This window comes from Girardinichthys multiradiatus, chromosome 14 (genome assembly GCF_021462225.1).
Source record: "Girardinichthys multiradiatus isolate DD_20200921_A chromosome 14, DD_fGirMul_XY1, whole genome shotgun sequence".
Taxonomy (NCBI): Eukaryota; Metazoa; Chordata; class Actinopteri; order Cyprinodontiformes; family Goodeidae; genus Girardinichthys; species Girardinichthys multiradiatus.
Genome location: NC_061807.1, coordinates 45717608 through 45736217, shown reverse-complemented (window position 1 = coordinate 45736217; position 18610 = coordinate 45717608). Strand labels below are relative to the sequence as shown.

General features: G+C 44.3%; 1 protein-coding gene across 4 annotated transcripts; it reads left to right on the top strand.

The window, feature by feature from the left end:
• The first annotated feature begins 12962 nt into the window (after window positions 1-12962).
• LOC124880801 lies at window positions 12963-17875 on the top strand. 4 transcript variants are annotated; one of them, XM_047386150.1, is made up of 9 exons: window positions 12963-13327; window positions 13767-13922; window positions 14088-14174; window positions 14303-14335; window positions 16085-16316; window positions 16397-16471; window positions 16576-16764; window positions 16849-16983; window positions 17070-17875. In XM_047386150.1, the coding sequence occupies exons 5-9, from the start codon at window positions 16197-16199 to the stop codon at window positions 17490-17492; spliced, it is 942 nt and encodes a 313-aa protein (XP_047242106.1). In that variant the 5' UTR covers window positions 12963-13327; window positions 13767-13922; window positions 14088-14174; window positions 14303-14335; window positions 16085-16196; the 3' UTR covers window positions 17493-17875. The 4 variants fall into 4 exon arrangements, with proteins under 4 accessions (XP_047242106.1, XP_047242105.1, XP_047242109.1 ...); XM_047386153.1 differs by having other exon boundaries at window positions 12966-13922; window positions 16085-16156; window positions 16230-16316; XM_047386149.1 differs by having other exon boundaries at window positions 12963-13922.
• Window positions 17876-18610: the final 735 nt, after the last annotated feature.

Sequence of the window (18610 nt, the reverse complement as noted above, 5' to 3'; positions counted from 1 at the left end):
ATGAAAAGGCTAAATCTCTAGATGGATTGAATGAATTAGAAGGAGAAGTAAATTTGCTTAGTCTAAGAAAGCCGTAGAAGGCGAGGAGGAAGGCACTGGAGAGAAGATAATTTAAATACGGTGAAAAAAGGCCGAAATGAAGGGTCATAAGGAGATTGTTAAGCAGGGGAAGTGTAATAGGTCTCCAGGACTCAGGTTGTGGAATGCAATGTTTTGAGATGCCTTTGAGAAGTTTAATGGCATAATGAGTGAAAAGGCTCGGAGTGTGCTCAGGAAGATTATCTTTTGAGAAAAAATTAATGCCTGCTAATAGGCTGCGGATGTAGGGGAGCTTGAACTGACTGTTTTCAAAACAATAAGTAATAAAGGAAGGAATGTTTGAATGTGAACCGGGTACAATGGCGTGTTATGAGCAAGGCAGAATTTTGCAAAGGTTTGTCAGGCGAAGGAACATGATTTAAAAGGAGCTAGACCTGAGATACAGTAGTGTTTGGCTGATTGCAACAGACGGGCTTAGTCCAGTTTCAGGTCTTCGGGGGGAGGAATCGGAGTGGGATGAGCGTTGGCTGATGGGCAAAGTTGGTGGACGATCTGAAATTTAGAAAGAGACAGACCATCGGTGACTGAATTAGAATAACCTGAAACATGACAGGCAGAGATGATGAAGTTGTGAGATACAGCCTGCCAGGTGATGCGACAGAGGCAAGTGTTGAAGTTCCCCATTAAAGAGGCCTTCTGTGTGTTTGTTTATTCACTGTAACTTGGAGGAATTCACAACACATTAGAATAAATCACACAGAGACAGCTGTATGTCATTCAAAGTACCTGGACCCAGTGGAAGCTCTCATGTGATCAGGACACACACCGAGACGACTTCAGAGCTTCTCACTGGGCTCATTGCTTTTATTAAAACACACATTAAAATGGGCAGCGCCCTGTTTACAGTTTTTTCTCACATGTCACGTACACACTTTTCCGGCTTACCATATTTAGACAGTCATTGTCCTGCACCTGCACCCTGTTTTCTACTGATATGAGAAGGGAGTACTCTGCCAGTTAATCTTTTCACATCCCTACAGTTCTCAGTATTTTTCTGCTTCATCACACTCAAGGCCAAGTTTGTGCAATAACAATTCTGCAGGCCACACAATGTCTTATACTAACACAGGTTGTACATTTTATTTCCCACAATGGTTATGAACATAATAATAATGCACACACATAATATATTTCCACAATTACCCCCTTATGAAGTCTCCTAAGACTTCACCACTACTTGAAGATGCTTCATAAAAGATTTGAATAGTCATTACAACCTGTGGAGCAGAAGGAAATGTTTGTTATCATGCTTTTTGACCCTGCCTCCAATGCCATGCCATGTGCCCAGGGACTATTGCCTGTCTGGCCTTTGTAGTCCCAAGGATGCTTACAACCTTCTAAGTCTTGACAGGGAGTATTGACCCCTCTAACTGGAGGGTGTCTATCTGTGCTTTACTCCATAGTCTGTCCAAATATGCCAATGTAATATTCTACCATCCTTCTGCTCCCTAGACAGTAATACACATCAGACGCCCTGTCAATTAGTCTTATGAGTTAATCTTCGTCCTCCTCCTCGTTAGCATCAACCGCAAGCAAAGGCATCATATGGGACAATCAAAACCAAAATTGGCTAAATGGTTGTAGTAATAAAGCGAACAATCAAAGATCTTATGGTACACAGCAACATCCACAGGTAACCATAATAGCTACAAAAACAGCAATGGATATAAACAATGTCATAATCAACCCTTTCCAGTGTCCAAACATGCCCGTCATCCAGTCTTCTAACGGATTGTCTATTCCCGAGTGCTCATGCATGGTTGCGGAAAATGTTTTTAACCCTTCTAGAACTTTTGAGACGGAACCATCAGGTGCAGTGTTGTTGGGAATAAAAGTGCAACACATATGCAACACATATCCCAAACATTGAACAGATTTCTGCTAACAACATATCTAATGCCATTCGGTTTTGCACAGCCATGAGGGAGGTTGGTGCCAATTGTTCAGACAGGCCTTCTACTTTATCCCTGGTTAGGTTAGCTAGACGTAAAACATTGTAATGGATGTAGTTGATGCGGTCTACGTTTTTATTTGGGGTCACCGGAAAAAAGGCTGCAATTATTGGGATCTTTTCAAAACCTGCTGAGATTTGATCCGCGATTTTATATTCATTTGGCACTCCCCGTGGTACTCCTATGGCATCAATGTAAGTGGGGGAGCCTTGACTCAGGTCAAAGGTTCCTGCGCTCCTTTTCATGACGTGCCTTCTTCTTCTACGTGTTAACGCCCTGGTCTTATCATGAGTGGTCGTGGCAGATGTTAGATTAGGTCCTATCAGGATCAGTGGTGCCTGTAGCCTAACCATGGCACACAATCCTACCGTCTTTGATGGGATATTAGTGAGCAGTCTATGGTCTCCGCAATAATAGTAGAGTCCTGATCTTGCCCAACGTCCAATGCCCCCGCCTGAAGCGGTCTTATTACACCAATCTAAGGGGATCTTTCCCACATTGATTTTACGGTTCTGAGTAGTAAAATTAAAACAAGTATAAGTACCATTCCCTTTTTGAGGGGTAAATGGTCCTGTTTTGGTGTTATTGGGAATGGGAGGAAAAATGCTGGTTAGTGTGGTGCAGTTAACTGGTGTGGCCTCCTTGGTTAGTTGTATCATACAATTGTAACCCCACGTGTCCTCTGGATACAGAGGGGCGGGATCTGTGGTAAGATGTGGTCGGGCCGAGGCACAGGCCACACACTCAGCTTTACTTTGTTCTTTTGCTGTTTGTGTTATCCACTGAAGCCAAAGGTTATCTTCGGTATATCCTGTGGCCATTTGGATTACCTCTATAGGTTTCAATTTGGAGTGATCAAGTTCCATCACCTGGGGTTTATTTTTTGGCCTGACTGTCGGTGGGACGGTAATTGTGTTGTCCTGGTGCACAGACGGTGTTCGAAAATTTATTTTTATTGGTCCCCATGTGTCTGTTCCTGACTGCCATACTGCAAGAGTAAAATACTCTACAAAGGGTTGAGTGCAGTTAACGTTCATGGAGAGCATAAGGGGGTTATGTCCGTTGGTAATGGCTCCACCTAGCGTGCCGCGCTGGATGCTGATATTTGTCAAATTACCGGGTACTGCCTTTTTATCAGGAGTCCATCCAGAGCCCGTCCAACTAGTCACCCCGCTCCAAGAGCCACATGGTAGGGGTATGGGCCAGGAGTCCCCCCATTGTTTACAATGGGGGGACTTAGACCAGTACTTAGACCATCTTTCGTCCATGCATAAATAAATGGCATAACCTTCCCACCCGGTTCCGCCATTCCCGCAATTCACTACCGGACAGAGGTCAAAAGAAAAGGTGGTGGTGGCCCCACAAACATAATTGAGCTCTATCCCCTCGTATTTAGCCAGGCTCCAGTCCGCTTTTCCCTTATTGGTTGCGCGTTTGAACATTTGCTCATTTTGGCGACTGTCAGAGCATGTCTGGAATGGATGTTCACAATACAAACCTAGAATCAATGTGACAATGAAAAATGATAAAACACCTATACCTCCCGTGACCCAACCCTTAAGGGGCCTGGGTCCTAGACTTTTCCCTCCCATTCTTTTCAAAGGTACCTGCAAAGGAAAATAAGGATTAACAATATGGTGAAACACAAAAGACCTCTTTTTTTTTTTTTTTTTAAAGTTTAGAGTGTTCAATCCAGTTCTTTGGTGGGAGAGCAGCTACGACCACCAGTGAAAGAGAGGAAAGCTCAATCACATCCGCCTCTTCTGTGTGATGTCCTGGTCTTCACTCACAGGTGTAGACTGACCTGGAGTTAAGTGGTCTCACCAGGGGATTATTCTGCCCCTATTGATGGGACCACTGATCTGACGGTGCACCTAAGGTGTAGACTAACCTTTAGGTGTAAATGAACGCTTTCTCACCCTAGGGGATTATTCTGCCCCTTGAATTGGGTGAGAAGGATCTTCTGGTGTGCTGGTGTTGTCCCTCAGGTTCTGCTGGACCTCTGGCAGCGATCTCTGTGGTGCCTCTGCTGCTGCACACTGGCTCCAATGATACCACGTGTCTCCTTTGCCCTTGACCCTCACCGCATGTGAGGTTCTCTCTGTGACCTGGAATGTACCCGTCCACCTGGGCTCTGACCACTTCCGTTTGATGACTTTCAGAAGGATCCACTCCACGTCTGAGGTGGTGGCTCGAGCCTCGGATGGTTGGGCGGCCACCTGTTTTGAGAATGCTGCAACCAAGCTGTGGAGAGATCTATAGTAATCACGGTGAGACATAGATTGTTCACATTCAGTCAGAAAAGGTAACCTGGTTTTTGGGCCTGGAAAAGGTCTTCCAGTCTGTAGTTCATGGGGCGTCAACCCATGTCTCTGGCTCACTGAGCTCTTTACTGACATCAAGGCTAAAGGTAATGCTGTCACCCAATTCATTTTAGTCTGTGCACAGATTTTAGCCAATTTGGTTTTGATTGTCTGGTTCATCCTTTCCACCTTCCCTTGAGATTGGGGGTGGTACACTGTTCCAAAGGAATGTCTCAGTCCCAGGAACTTTTCAACCTCTCTAAGTTCTTCATTTTTGAAGTGTGTGCTGTTATCTGACCTGATTTTCGCAGGAAAACCATGCCTGGGGATGTATTGATTAATCAGACACTTCACCACTGTTTTGCTGTCTTCCTTTTTTGCTGGCCAGGCCTCTGGCCAACCGGTGAACGCATCCACACACACCAAAAGATATCTGAACCCATTCACTCTCTCAGTCATGTCTGTGTAGTCTATGATGATTTCCTTACCTGCTACCGGGTCCACAGGGAACTTACCTGGTGCAGGCTTCAGAGTGGGTCTCACATTGAATTGTTGGCAGGTGCTACACAAGCTTATCCAATGACCTACCGTCAGTTTCAGGTATGGATGCCACCAGTGCTCAAGACTCTTCATCATTGGTGCAGTTCCTGCATGTCCCGGTCCATGTGCTTCTTCCAGCGCTGCTGTGGTCAACCCTGGGGGTAGGATGGGATGTCCGTCTGGACTTCTCCATAGTTCATCCTGGTTTTTTCTTCCCCCTCTTGCCTTCCAGACTGATTTCTCTTCCGGTGAGGCCCCCTTTTGCAGTCTACTCACCTCCTCCAGAGTCGGTTCTGGTGTCCATTCAACTTCAGAGTTCATCAAGATGTGTATGGGCAGATATCCAGCTTTGGTTTTGGCTGCTTGGTGTGCAGCTTGATTTCCTTGAGCCACCCTAGTGTAGCTGTTATCATGTCCTTTGCATTTTATGACCGCTACGTTTTGGGGAAGTAGTAGGGCCTCAGCTAATCTTCTCATTTCTTGCTCATGTTTAATGGGTTTTTGTCCTGCTGTTCTAAACCCTGTTCTCATCCATTGCTTTAGTTCTACGTGCGCTGCTCCCGTGCTGAGTCTGTGTACATGTTCACTTTTTATCCTTCCCCTAGTTCTAGGGCTGCTATTACTGCTAGCACCTCTGCTCTCTGTGCTGATTGGGTGTCGGTCAGCCCTTCTGCCTTAAGAGTCACAAAGTTCGTTCCTGTGTCTTCCACCACCGCATAGGCTGCTTTCAGACCCTCTGTGTCATGTCTAAAACAACAGCCATCTGTGTACAGGTTTCTTGCTTCTGTCAGTGGTTCTCCTTGTAGGTCTGGTCTGATTTTCTCACTTACCTCAACTTTTTCGGCGCATACACGGGGCTCTCCTTCTGTCATTCTGTCTGCCATGTTGATCCCTTCATGGCTGTAGATGATATTTGGCGCCTCCAGCACCTTACTCAATCTCTGTTGTCTCAATGGTGAGAGTGTGAAAGTTTTGGAATTGACAAATGCCACTACTCCATGTGATGTTAGAATATGTAGTGGATGTCCCATCACTACGTGGGCTGTTTTTTGAATTATTTTTGCCAACCCTGCTGCATGTCTGGTACATTCATGGTGTCTTTGTTCCATGTTGTCAAGCATCACGCTAATATACATTAGCACTGTTCTTGCTCCCCCTTTTTTCTGGAACAGCGCTCAGTTTGCGGTGTGTGCTGTTACAGAAAGATCCAGGTGAAAGGGCAATGTGTAGTCTGGATGTGCCAAGTGAGCAGCTTGGGAAAGGCTGGTGTTAAGAGCAATAAATGCTTCCTCTGCTTCTGTTGTCCATTCTGAAGGTGCTGTCAAATGGCACATGCCCTGTTTCTTCACTAAGTCGCAGAGTGGGGCAGTTAGGTCAGTGTATCCTGGAATAAATGACCTGCTGTATCCGGTGAGTCCCAAGAAAGAAAGCATGTCCTTCACCTGCACCGGTTTTGGATGAGAAAGGACAGCAGATTGATGTGAAGGGGACATTCCTGTCCCGGGCTGAGAGATTACCCTGCCCAAGAAATCCACCTGTTTCCGGCAAATTTATAGTTTGGCTTTGCTAACCTTGTACCCAGCCTTTGCTAGGTGTGAGAGTACCACAGCCGTGGCCTCCAAGCATTCAGAAACAGTGGGTGTTGCCAAAAGAATGTCATCCACATATTGAATCAATGTGGTGTTCGGTGGGAGGGGGCAGTCTTGGAGGGAGTCCTTAAGGACCTGATTAAATATCCTGGGTGACAGAGCAAAACCTTGTGACAAGGTTTTGCTCTGTCACCCAGTTTGACTTACAGGTCCTTCTCAAAATATTAGCATATTGTGATAAAGTTCATTATTTTCCATAATGTAATGATGAAAATTTAACATTCATATATTTTAGATTCATTGCACACTAACTGAAATATTTCAGGTCTTTTATTGTCTTAATACGGATGATTTTGGCATACAGCTCATGAAAACCCAAAATTCCTATCTCACAAAATTAGCATATCATTAAAAGGGTCTCTAAACGAGCTATGAACCTAATCATCTGAATCAACGAGTTAACTCTAAACACCTGCAAAAGATTCCTGAGGCCTTTAAAACTCCCAGCCTGGTTCATCACTCAAAACCCCAATCATGGGTAAGACTGCCGACCTGACTGCTGTCCAGAAGGCCACTATTGACACCCTCAAGCAAGAGGCTAAGACACAGAAAGAAATTTCTGAACGAATAGGCTGTTCCCAGAGTGCTGTATCAAGGCACCTCAGTGGGAAGTCTGTGGGAAGGAAAAAGTGTGGCAGAAAACGCTGCACAACGAGAAGAGGTGACCGGACCCTGAGGAAGATTGTGGAGAAGGGCCGATTCCAGACCTTGGGGGACCTGCGGAAGCAGTGGCTGAGTCTGGAGTAGAAACATCCAGAGCCACCGTGCACAGGCGTGTGCAGGAAATGGGCTACAGGTGCCGCATTCCCCAGGTCAAGCCACTTTTGAACCAGAAACAGCGGCAGAAGCGCCTGACCTGGGCTACAGAGAAGTAGCACTGGACTGTTGCTCAGTGGTCCAAAGTACTTTTTTCGGATGAAAGCAAATTCTGCATGTCATTCGGAAATCAAGGTGCCAGAGTCTGGAGGAAGACTGGGGAGAAGGAAATGCCAAAATGCCAGAAGTCCAGTGTCAAGTACCCACAGTCAGTGATGGTCTGGGGTGCCGTGTCAGCTGCTGGTGTTGGTCCACTGTGTTTTATCAAGGGCAGGGTAAATGCAGCTAGCTATCATGAGATTTTGGAGCACTTCATGCTTCCATCTGCTGAAAAGCTTTATGGAGATGAAGATTTCATTTTTCAGCACGACCTGGCACCTGCTCACAGTGCCAAAACCACTGGTAAATGGTTTACTGACCATGGTATCACTGTGCTCAATTGGCCTGCCAACTCTCCTGACCTGAACCCCATAGAGAATCTGTGGGATATTGTGAAGAGAACGTTGAGAGACTCAAGACCCAACACTCTGGATGAGCTAGAGGCCGCTATCGAAGCATCCTGGGCCTCCATAAGACCTCAGCAGTGCCACAGGCTGATTGCCTCCATGCCACGCCGCATTGAAGCAGTCATTTCTGCAAAAGGATTCCCAACCAAGTATTGAGTGCATAACTGTACATGATTATTTGAAGGTTGACGTTTTTTGTATTAAAAACACTTTTCTTTTATTGGTTGGATGAAATATGCTAATTTTGTGAGATAGGAATTTGGGGTTTTCATGAGCTGTATGCCACAATCATCCGTATTAAGACAATAAAAGTCCTGAAATATTTCAGTTAGTGTGCAATGAATCTAAAATATATGAATGTTAAATTTTCATCATTACATTATGGAAAATAATTAACTTTATCATAATATGCTAATATTTTGAGAAGGACCTGTATATGTGAATGCAAAAATATCTCTGCACTCCTCAGCTAGAGGCAGGCAGAAGAAAGCGTTGGCCAGATTGATGCAGGTGAACCATGCATGTTCAGGGTTTAGATTGGTAAGAGCAACATAAGGAATGGGCACTGGAACTGTAGGAGTGGAAAGTGCTGCATTTACAGCTCTCAAGTCGTGGGCCATTCTCCATTTCCCAGTGCCCTTCTTTTCTATTGGTAAGATGGGTGTGTTCCAAGAAGAGCCGTCAACTGGTTCCAGCACCCCAGCGTTCCACAGCCCTTCTATGGTGTCAGAAATTCCACTTTCGGCTGCTGGTTTGTGAGGGTACTGGGATTTCCAAATGAGTCGGTCAGTGTTAAGCTGGAAAGTGATGGGAGAACACTGAATGAGTCCCACATCTGTGGGGCCCTCAGCCCAAAGTGAAGATGGCATGCTCTGAACTACAGCTGCAGCCATGGGATGATCTGTTTTTTCTCTGCCATGATGTCTTTCAAGTTGCACATGTTCCAAGGTGCCAACGTCTGTGGACATGTTAGTAATGCGGTAGGTGTTACATGAGGGGGAATAAGATAGATTGGGTGTGGATAAAGAATGCCAGTCAGTGAGAGCTAGGGAGCGTTTCAACACTCCTCCCAGCTCGCGGGCTTTGTGAGCAGGGTGGAGTGCTAGTGAAACATGGGGTACACCATCAGACCACATTTTAAACCAGTTCTCCTGTTCTGTAGACAGCTGCACGGAGGCTACGACACCTTCAGGGGCTACATAAATGTCTGCGGTGGCGATCACCCAGGAAGTCCCCTCCAGCTCCTCAGCAAAGCTTTCCTGATAACACTCACAGTTATTCCTGTCATAGAAGAGGGTGACATGTGGCGGGTCAGGGGGAGAGACGTAGGGCGCCAGGGTTGAGATCCAGGATTTCCACCGAAGGAAGGATGAGAGGATGCCTCCGCCTGCTGTGGTTTCTGGATGAAGGAGGGCCCAATATATGTTAGCCATAGGGTCAGCCAGGGGTTGTATGAGATACTGTCCGTGAGAGAGACGGGAATTGTTGCCACAGGATAGTTGAGTTTCATTGGGCAGATGCACAGACAGTCCATCAGGTCCACATAAAATGGTGGCTCCCATTTTAATCAACATGTCTCAGCCCAATAAGTTGACAGGGGTGTCCGCTGACACCAAATAGCTGTGGTTCAAAGTCTGTCCCCCTATATCGGTTTTTAGGGGTGTGGTGTAAGATAGGACCTGTTTAGCCCCAGAAAACCCCATGACAGTGGTAGTCCTTGTGGAGAGGGTGGTAGGACGGGCTTGTTGAATAGTTGAGCATGTGGCCCCAGTATCCACCAAAAAAGGAAGAGTTTGTCCATACACTGTCACGGACAGTAAGGGGTCCTCAGTCCCTCTGTCCGGGGGGTTCTGTGGGGGCCCTCAGTAGTGGTCTGGCCCAAAGCTGGGTTCATCCCAGGCTGGCAGCTGAAGTGGAGGTCGCTGCTGTTGACCTCCACGTGGTGGACCACCCCGTCCTCGATACGGGCGTCGCCCTGGGCCTCCTCTGGGTCCATACCCACGCCCATATGCCTCAAGGTTGTACGGACATTCTCGGCTCCAATGACCTTGCTCCTAACAGTAGTAGCAAATGTCAGCACCCCCCCCCCATTGCCTTGGTGGTCCTCCATGGAATCCACGGCCCCTTGGCCCGCCCCTGCCCCTGAACCGGCCTGGTTGGGCATGATAAGGACCAGAGGTTGCAGACCTCGGTGCAATTGTGTCCTGATGGCCAGGAAAGGGAGGAGTCTGGGGGACCTGAGACACCCCACCTTCATACATTATTTTGGGGGTTTTACTGTCTTTTTTCTTTTTTCCTGCTTTCTGCTTTGCTTCAGCTAACTGCATCTTTAACAATTGGGTCTGCAGGGTCTTAAGTTCCTCCTCATCTTTCTTATGGTCCTCTCTTATTTTGGACAGGTGGTGGATCAGATGGCGATTCCAAGTTCCAGTGTCCGCTCCAGCCATGTCAGGATTGTCGTCCATACTGGCCTTCACCTGTTGGGGCAGTCCCTTAAGGACAGCATCTCTGAACCAGTCTCGTTGTGCACCCTCATTGGCCGGATTAGTCTCTGTCTGAGTTTGCCACATGGATTTGCACTGGTCCAGGTATTCCCTGGGGTTAATTTTAGGGTCCCATTCAAACTTAGGGATGGTGCGTCCCCTGGTTACAGGGTATTCTGTTCTGAATGCATCACCTAGCCAGTGGACATGCTGGGTGAAGAGGTCAGAATCCGGGGTTCTTGAGGTAAAAGCAGGTGTCTCAATTTCTCTACATGTGTGGTGTGGCATGCACCGTCCTGCCACTGCTCTATAATCTCCCAATGCTAGCGTGGTGCCTGCCGTCAGGGTGTGTAAAGTCTGGAGCCACACTGCTGCTCCTTCAGTTATGGGGGGCAATTTGTCACAGAGAGCCGTAATGTCGCCCAGAGAGAAAGGTTTATACCTAGGGGGGGCTCCAGAGCCTTGTTGCTGTAAAAGGGGATAATTGGCTTTTGGGGCATAACTAAAGCCTTCTGGTTTAGCTGCAGCTTCGCGGGTTAAATGTTCTCTTAGCTGTACAACTGTCTGACTGCGTATTGGGGATCCGTCCTCAGGATGGTTTTGCTGCGGATCTGCTGTGTCTTCTCCATCTTCCTGTGGTATGCTGTGGCTGTTTTTCTGCAGCTCTACAGCTGGGGTAGAGGTGTAACAAGGTGTGGGTGTGAGAAAAGGATTGGGACACAAAACCCTATCTGGCCTCCAGGATCCACTTAGCAGTAAACCTACTGATCCCACCGGATCAGTCCCTGCTACTTGTAAGCCAGAGCTTGGGCCGGGTGTCCCGGGTGGCACCCGTGCCCCGGCCTCTGAAATTAGAGAAGCAGGTTGGTAGGATTGTTGTGGGGGTGAGCGAAAGGGATTTGTTTAGCTCAGGCTTCTTTGATGTTGTTCTTGTCTTTCTCTTACCTCTCTGTCCTGAAATGCTGCTTTTTCTGCATCCAGAAATGAGCCAGCAGATGCTGACATAGATAATCCGGAACTTCCACTGACAGATTCAGTCCCCCCTTCTGGAATCTAGAATTCTATTTCCAATATGGGGTACAATCCACCAGGGGGCGGTGTGGGTGCACCAGTGAGGGAGCTGCATGGGGAGGAGGGTCTATATGGGGGCGGTTCCTCTGGGCTCGTCCCCTGAGCTGATTTTGACCCCTCCTTCTTGTCTCCTCCCCTGGGTTGTTTCCGCGTCATTGTGTGTTTTGCTCCTTGATGTATCAAAAGCATGTCTCCCCAGAAACGTTCTTCCTTTTCAAATTTATCTTTGTTTCTCCTGTACTGACCTTTGAACCGGACAGAAGCTGCATTCAACTTACCTTGTGCGTCCTGTCTGTTTTTCTTCGCTGTGTTCATTTTCTTTCTAAACCAATCACCTAAATTCCACTTGTCCGTCAAATTAATTCCATCCGCCTTCATTGTTTGTCTTACCTTTTTTTCGATTTTGTTTTTCATTTTATCACCGTCCTCCTTACCTCTCGTTTGGAGAACCAGTGCTTGCATGTTAGTTACTATGGAAGCAAATCGTTACCATATTTCAAATGAAAAAGCATTTCAGAAATGCTTTTTCATTTTAAGAATGTGGCTGCATTGTTTGACTCATAAATGAAATTAGTTATCAATAATCCTATTTGCATTTTAATTTTCTTCTTCAAGACTGCTCATTCTTTCACTTAATTAAAATGAAAAAGAAAAAGACATTTGAGATTTATTTTTTAAAATATGCCCCAGCAAATAGATACCAAAATTCAATTTGAAATGTAAAATTTGAAAATTAAAAAGCATTTCCAGAAATGCTTTTTCATTTTAAGAATGTGGCTGCGTTATTTGACCCATAAATAAAATTAGTAATCAATCATCCTATTTGCATTTTCTTCTTCAAGACTGCTCATTCTTTCACTAAATTAAAATGAAAAAGACATTTGAGATTTATTTTTTTAAATATGCCCCAGCAAATAGATACCAGAATTAAATTTGAAATGTAAAATTTGAAAATGAAAAAGCATTTCCAGAAATGCTTTTTCATTTTAAGAATGTGGCTGCGTTATTTGACCCATAAATAAAATTAGTAATCAATCATCCTATTTGCATTTGCATTTTCTTCTTCATGACTGCACATTTTATGCCATAATCAAAAAGAAAACAAAGCAGACATTGCTTTTTCGTTTTCGTGGTGTGCCCGCAAAGTACTGCCCAGAACTCGAAAACGAAAAAGCATTCCGAGCTGCGGGCGCAGAAGAGTGACGTCAGCAGCCGCTCTTCCTCAGCTCCCTGCTGACCGAGCTACCCATCTTGTTCGGTGGGAGGCGCTGTGCACGTCTGCATTGCATTACATTGCAAACGTGCCGAGAAATTGATTGAATTGCAGCAGGACCGAGCTCAATTTGTGGCAGTGGCAGACAGATATATATATATATATACGTCGGTGTGTGTATATATAAATATGTGTCGTTATATTTACATCTATCTATCTATCTATCTATCTATCTATCTATCTATCTATCTATCTATCTATCTATCTATCTATCTATCTATCTATCTATCTATCTATCTATCTATCTATCTATCTATCTATCTATCTATCTATCTATCTATCTATCTATCTATCTATCTATCTATCTATCTATCTATCTATCTATCTATCTATCTATCTATCTATCTATCTATAAAATGATGATATATTAGTTTATCTAATAACAACACACTAGCTAAACAAATGTAGATCGACTTCTCCGAAACACGACATTTGAGCTTTCAGGGTTACCGTAGTTCCCCTGTGGTGCGAGCACAGCGCGACGGTTCCAAGCCTGCAACAAGCACGCGCCTTTTTTGCCGCGTGAGCGGCAAGGAGACGCTGGGGAAACCGTATCTGATGGGGAAACGCGAATCAACGTAACACCGGCAACTTGATGACCAGAGCTCATTGTTGCTGTTCTGTCGTCGATTTGGGTAAGACTTTTGCATGCATTGTTGAATTTTCTATTATTTTTATTATATACGATATAATTAGCCTGTTTGTTGCCGCTAAAGTTGTCCGTAGTTGGCTAAAGCAGTCCAGTTGACAATCTGTCAGGTTCATATTAATGCAATTTAAAACAAATGTAATGCTTTACCATCTCAACAAATACAACTTAGCATGTGTTGCTACCATGTTCATCCAAGAGTAAAAAGAAAATTATTTATTTTATAGGGAAACACCATAAAATCTAAAAGGATATGTGTTTATTTTTATTTTATTTCAGTGCTGATATCAAGCCCTGGCTGTTAGTATGAATAGGTGTTTTATATTGTGTTGCATACATGTCTTTGTAATCCACCCTTTTGGGTACTTGCTGTGATGAGTTTATGTAAATGCAATATGAATAAAATTGCTTATCTGTCAATACAGAAAATGTCTAAACAAAACTCCAAAAGCCACAAGGCTATGGATGATAACGAGTGGTTCTCTAGACTGAGGTCTTTTGCCTCCACTGGTGTCTGGCCATCAGATGCAGGTAACCGACCTGCCTCAAGGCAACAGAAGTGGTACACTCTGTATCAGAAGGTATGTTAGAAAATAATCCAAAGAAATACATTTTATTTTTAATCTAATTTACAAATGGTTGACATATTGTACATCACGCATGTATGAGCATAAAACGACAAATTGTGTTTTAAGACCGACTGTATATTTAGAGGTAGTCAAGTTCATCTTGTGCTCTGTTTACAGATAGAGAAGTGCCCACTACTGCTGAGAGGCCAGCTGACACTTTTCTCCCAGCCACAAGGGTGTTTGTGTGGGTTTCATCTTCCTAAGGTAAGCCAAATTTGGGCCTTTTTTTAACTACAGTTGATGTACTATGCATACAGTGTAAAGATGCATTTTTTTCTCATAATGCATTCTTGGACTTTTTGTTGTTTATTTCTGAGCTGCTCTGGCAACAGGTCTGTTCCACAGCAGAGGAAAAGGATTAGCAGGTAAAAGAAGGTCATAAGGTTTAAACTAACTTCATCACTAATATAATTAAAAACAAAACAAAAAACCTCTTAATCGGTCACATCATTTGCATGAAATGGCTACTTATTGATTCTTCATTATGAATGAAGTGTGTGAGTGGTTGTTGGTGATTGGAGGGTCCATTGGTGCATGCTTTTGCAACCGTGTTTTGTCACTCCACCTCTAAGGACAACTGTGGCTACATGCTTACAACCACTACTGAGTGAATGAATAAAATCCCTTCACCCTGGTGAAGCACTTTGGGATGACTTGTGTCATGTGAAAAGCACTGTACAGAAGAGATCCCCTTCCCTGCTTTCCTTAATTATAGTATTAACATACAGGGGTTGGACAATGAAACTGAAACACCTGTCATTTTAGTGTGGGAGGTTTCATGGCTAAATTGGACCAGCCTGGTAGCCAGTCTTCATTGATTGCACATTGCACCAGTAAGAGCAGAGTGTGAAGGTTCAATTAGCAGGGTAAGAGCACAGTTTTGCTCAAAATATTGAAATGCACACAACATTATGAGTGACATACCAGAGTTCAAAAGAGGACAAATTGTTGGTGCATGTCTTGCTGGCGCATCTGTGACCAAGACAGCAAGTCTTTGTGATGTATCAAGAGCCACAGTATCCAGGGTAATGCCAGCATACCACCAAGAAGGACGAATCACATCCAACAGGATTAACTGCGGACGCAAGAGGAAGCTGTCTGAAAGGGATGTTCGTGTGCTAACCCGGATTGTATCCAAAAAACATAAAACCACGGCTGCCCAAATCACGGCAGAATTAAATGTGCACCTCAACTCTCCTGTTTCCACCAGAACTGTCCGTCGGGAGCTCCACAGGGTCAATATACACGGCTGGGCTGCTATAGCCAAACCTTTGGTTACTCATGCCAATGCCAAACGTTGGTTTCAATGGTGCAAGGAGCGCAAATCTTGGGCTGTGGACAATGTGAAACATGTATTGTTCTCTGATGAGTCCACCTTTACTGTTTTCCCCACATCCGGGAGAGTTACGGTGTGGAGAAGCCCCAAAGAAGCGTACCACCCAGACTGTTGCATTCCCACAGTGAAGCATGGGGGTGGATCAGTGATGGTTTGGGCTGCCATATCATGGCATTCCCTTCCCCCAATATTTGTGCTAGATGGGCAAGGACTACCGAACCATTCTTGAGGACCATGTGCATCCAATGGTTCAAACATTGTATCCTGAAGGCGGTGCCGTGTATCAGGATGACAATGCACCAATACACACAGCAAGACTGGTGAAAGATTGGTTTGATGAACATGAAAGTGAAGTTGAACATCTCCCATGGCCTGCACAGTCACCAGTGACTAAATATTATTGAGCCACTTTGGGGTGTTTTGGAGGAGCGAATCAGGAAATGTTTTCCTCCACCAGTATCACGTAGTGACCTGGCCACTATCCTGCAAGAAGAATGGCTTAAAATCCCTCTGACCACTGTGCAGGACTTGTATATGTCATTCCCAAGACGAATTGACGCTGTATTGGCCACAAAAGGAGGTCCTACACCATACTAATAAATTATTGTGGTCTAAAACCAGGTGTTTCAGTTTCATTGTCCAACCCCTGTAGTATTGAGCAGTAGTATTCTGCTTCCTTTAAATCACTGATGATTTTGGCTATTATCTCTCTCTTTCTCAAAAGTTTCGGGAATGCTCCTGTTTATATACATTGTTCTAAATATATGTTCTGCAACAGGTGCCTACAGCCTCATCTAGACCCACAAGCAGTGCAGCCCAATCAACTAACAGTCAAAGTAGTTCCATAATGGTAGGTGAATGTTATTGCTTTATGTGAATGAGAATTCATAATGGCAATAACCTGTATTTGTGTCATATTTCAGCTCCAGACTGCTACTCCAGTCAAATACCCCACAGGTTACAGCACACCTGGAACTCTGGCAAAAAGGCCAAAACTCACCCTTTCTTCAGTAAATATGATTGCTCCTGTTTTAAAGTCTGTTTTAGTCCTGTTTTGAGTCACAATTGTCATATTTATACTTTTCTAAAGTTTGAAAGGTCCAGATTTGGTGGCAGGCATGTGGAGAATGCAAAGCCAAATATAAATGTTGCACGAAAAACTCATGTGAGTACTGAAATATATTTATTATTATTATCATTATTATTACTATTCTAAATCTTAAGAAATTCCAATTTTATCAAAGTGTTCTTTTGACCTTGTATTTTCAGACGAATGCAACACGTGCTTGTACAAGTACAGCAGCCCATTCTTGTGCGGATCCAGTGCCAGCTGGTGGTTCTCTTCACAACATCTCTCCACCACAGCCTCAAAGTGCAGATACCTTTTTTCTTGCTCCTCCATTACCGGCTCCCAAACGACAACGGCCAGTGGAGGAGCAGAGTTCAGGAGTAAATGCAGTTAAACATTTTTCTTTAATATTGTCTCTATGTTTGAATCATAATTTTATTCTACATTTGATTTGGCCTTTTCTCTGTCTGAAGAACCCATTCCAGCCTGCGTCCTCCGCTGTGGTACAATCCACTCACCTACCGGGGCTCCAGCCTGCGTCGTCTGCTGTGGTCCAGTCCACTGTTTCGTTGGGGTTACCTGGGCAAACTACATCTTCAGAGCAAGTTGTAAGTTAAATATCAGTGTGCTTTAAAAATTAAGGATGTTTCAGCTTTTTGAGATATTTAAAACTTAATGCAATATTTCTCCATAGGTCGTGGATGAACACAATAGGGCAGGAATGGATCGTGTTGATGTGCTTGCGGAGTACTTGGTGGAGCTACGAAAGGAAAAAGGCCTAACTCTTACCAACCAGCAGGCCAACACCATTGTGGGTCTTTGGCATAAATTGGAGCAAAAAGATAAAGACCGGATTTTGTATGCTGCACGACATCAGGAACGACTGCTCACTGGTCGATTTAGGTCACCCAAAAAGAAGGCTGTTTATGCAGGAGTTGAAAGCACAAAAAGGTGTGTACTTGGTTCTTCTGGTTCTGGTGCTCAATGGCCAGATTGCAGCCGACTTATTGAAATGATCTTTATCAGGTTGTGCAACATTCATAGTAGCCCCAAAAAAATTGGACACCAAACGTTTTCTAGGTGGTCACAAATTCTAAATGATTACAAAACAATTTGACAGCTAATTTTGAACAATGGCATTATTATGAAAGACACAACCCTGCAACTTGTCGCTGTAAACCAGACCACCTTAATACAGTGGCATAACAAAAGATTTAAAGCACAAGATGTTGCCATTCTGATGCAAGGGCTGGTACTGCCTCAGGAATGGCCCATTGCCAGTGAACCACTGCTCCCAGTAAATGCTAGGCCCACTCAACTCACACCACACAAACATGAACACACACAAACATGAACACACTTACAACCTGCCACCTGACACCACTGGCCAGGCAAAAACAAAACTCACTGTCAGAGACAGAGCTGAGCTGAAAACCATTCAGCCAAAACCCCCTGCATCTCAGCCAACAGTTTTTTATATGCCACTCCACATGCCATCTACCACTGCAGCAGGCAACAATTTGCCACTGCTTCTGCTGCCACCCCCCCACTACACCAAACATCATATGCCCACCATATTCTAAAACAACATCTACAGGCCTTACCCAAACCCAAGAGACAACCCAAAAAGAAAAGCGCAAATACACAAGGACAGTCACATCCAACAGATGCACTAAATGCCACACACCACAGAAACTGGCCATAGCCAATACAAAGGCAGGATTTACTGCCCAAACAGGGAGACACTGACCAAAGAGCAGTGGCTCAGAAGGATGAGAAAAAAAGGGAGTACAATTGGGTACTTTTTCACACTAATTTTATTGTGTGTGTGTATATATGTTCATTTATATATATGATGTTAGTGTGTGTATATATGTTCATTTATATAAAGAATGTGTGTGTGTGTATACATAACATGTTCTTAAATAAATAATAACAAATGAAAATTACTCAGCTTATTGACCTCTTTGTTTAGATATTTGCTGATAGTGACTGTAATGTGCTCTAGCATGCTTATGTGAAGGTAACCATATTAAAGGGAAAACAACTATATATTCAGTAGGTCCATACATGCTAATAGGTTGCAGTATACTCTACATCATGAATAAATTGAGATATCCATGTACAATAAATGCACATTCATTGGGGCCCATTACACCTTGAAAGTCTTGTACTTCAAACAGTAATGAAGTGTCAACAACCTTAAGTGGACTGGTCATAAAACTTAGAACAAAG